At 61.3% G+C, this 2328-nt stretch overlaps 1 protein-coding gene across 1 annotated transcript; it reads left to right on the plus strand.

Annotated features, from left to right (window-relative positions):
- Positions 1-5: 5 nt before the first annotated feature.
- Positions 6-1918, plus strand: SPDEF (SAM pointed domain containing ETS transcription factor; the record flags this gene model as incomplete). Its single annotated transcript, XM_010024952.1, is given in 6 exon segments — positions 6-45; positions 745-814; positions 816-928; positions 1008-1055; positions 1534-1678; positions 1723-1918. Coding segments are annotated over 6 exon segments (612 nt in total), but the record flags the coding sequence as incomplete, so codon positions are not given.
- Positions 1919-2328: the final 410 nt, after the last annotated feature.

Raw genomic sequence — 2328 nt, forward strand, 5'->3', positions numbered from 1 at the left:
TGAAGGACATCGAGACGGCGTGCAAGCTGCTCAACATCGCCGCAGGTCAGTGTCCCACAGCCCTGCCTGGGGCAGGGTCAGCCCCGCACTGGGGTGCAGCAAAGGAGGGATGTGCCGGAGCGGGAGGTAAAGCCACGAGCAGAGCCCTGTGCTGAGTGCGGGGTAACAGTGTGACCACGGAGCCAGGGAGCTGCAGGGACGCGCCAACCTGATGCTGAGCCCGTCCCATGCCTGGAGCTGGGGGTCCCTTCCCCTCCCAGGGCATTGACATTGAGGTGCCTTTCAGCCTCATACACACATCTTGGGTAGTGAGGAGCAGACAGTGGGACTTTGATTATCCTTTTTGCTATCCCATTTTCCCTGTAACAGCGTGACCACGGAGCCAGGGAGCTGCAGGGACGCGCCAACCTGATGCTGAGCCCGTCCCATGCCTGGAGCTGGGGGTCCCTTCCCCTCCCAGGGCATTGACATTGAGGTGCCTTTCAGCCTCATACACACATCTTGGGTAGTGAGGAGCAGACAGTGGGACTTTGATTATCCTTTTTGCTATCCCATTTTCCCTGGGACATTAGGAATAGGCAGAGGAGTGTGTGGGGTTGGGGACAGCCTGGAGGCAGCTGGTATTACCTGAGCCAGAGGGAGGGTTGGGTGCAAAGGGAGCAGGAGAGCCCAGCTCCAAGTTCCCTGGGGTCCTGCTGCCACTGGGCATCACCAAAGTCCTCCCTGGGGCATTACTGCCTCCAGACCCCGTGGACTGGAGCCCCGGCAACGTGCAGAAGTGGATCCTATGGACGGAGCACCAGTACCGGCTGCCCCTTCCAGGAGCTGTCGGGAAAGGACCTTTGTGCCATGTCCGAGGAGCAGTTCTGCCAGCGCTCGCCCGCCTGCGGCGACATCCTCCATGCCCACCTTGACATCTGGAAGTCTGGTAGGTGCCGGGGACTGGGAAGGTGGGTGATGCTGCGTGGTGGGAGATGCTCCTCTGACTGCCCGCTCCTGCCTTCCAGCTGCCTGGATGAAGGAAAAAACCACCCCGGGAGATGTGAGATACTGCGGTGAGTTCTGTGCGGGCTCAGCTCCATTGGCCTTGCTGCTGCATCAGACAGGGCTGGGGTATTTGGGAGGTCAGTCCCTGCTTAATTGCCATTATCTGGTGTGTGGGAGCAGCTGCTGCCGGGAATTGCCATTATCGGGTGCGTGGGAGCAGCTGCTGCAGCAGCATCCGTGTGGTTCTACTCCCTCTGCCCCACAGCAGCCCCTGCAAGGTGCAGCCAAAGGGAGATGGCCGCAAGAGTCCCACCAGCCCTGTCCTGCACCCTGTGAGTCCCCGTGGGGCTGTGCAAGGGCAGGATGGAGCTGTTTTCTTGGCTCCAAGACAGACAGGAGACAATTGTACTTCCAGACCCAGTGTCTGGGCTAGGTCTCCAGAGATGCACAGGCATCGAGCTGGGGTTTCTCAGGATGGTCCTCAGGATGGTGCAGAGCAGCGCGGTCTCTCTCCTCCCCCATCTCACCCATCCCTCTCCGCAGCAGGAGGTGATGCTGGCTGGGCAGACAGCGAGGTGGACTCATCCTGCACGGGCCAACCCATCCACCTCTGGCAGTTCCTCAAAGAGCTGCTGCTGAAACCGCACAACTACGGCCGCTTCATCCGCTGGCTCAACAAGGAGAAAGGTGGGTGCTCCGGTGGCACTGGTGGGTCTGGGGGGGGGTGCAGACAAGGCTCCTGTAACCCCCGGGTATCTTCAAGATCGAGGACTCGGCACAAGTGGCGCGTCTGTGGGGCATCCGGAAGAACCGCCCGGCCATGAACTACGACAAGCTGAGCCGCTCCATCCGGCAGTACTACAAGAAAGGCATCATCCGGAAACCCGACATCTCCCAGCGCCTGGTCTACCAGTTTGTGCACCCGGTCTGAGCAGCAGCAGCAGAGCCCCCCGGCAGGGACACGGGGCCCCCGCCACCTCCCTCTGCCTCCCAGCCACAGAAACCATCTGCCAGCGCCAAGGACAAGGGTGCTGAGAGGCTCCATCCTGCAGGACCTGCTGCCAATGGACCACGGGACTCCTGTCACCAGCCAGCCTCGGAGAGGAGGGATGAGCCCCCAGCTAAGGGACAGCCACCAGCGTGCCCTGGAGTGGGGCAGGGACTGTGCAACCCTACCCCAGGGGAGGGTAGGAACAGGATGTGGGACCGACGCGGAGATCAGAGTGAGATAAAGGCAGATAAATCTGTGGCTGTCATGGGGCTCCCCACAACCTTGGTGCTCTTTGGCAGGGATTGAGAGTGGCTGGGGTCACGCAGGGCAAGAGCTGGGGCACGCAGGAG

Source organism: Nestor notabilis, unplaced genomic scaffold (genome assembly GCF_000696875.1).
Source record: "Nestor notabilis isolate BGI_N333 unplaced genomic scaffold, ASM69687v1 scaffold16562, whole genome shotgun sequence".
In the NCBI taxonomy this organism is placed as follows: Eukaryota; Metazoa; Chordata; class Aves; order Psittaciformes; family Psittacidae; genus Nestor; species Nestor notabilis.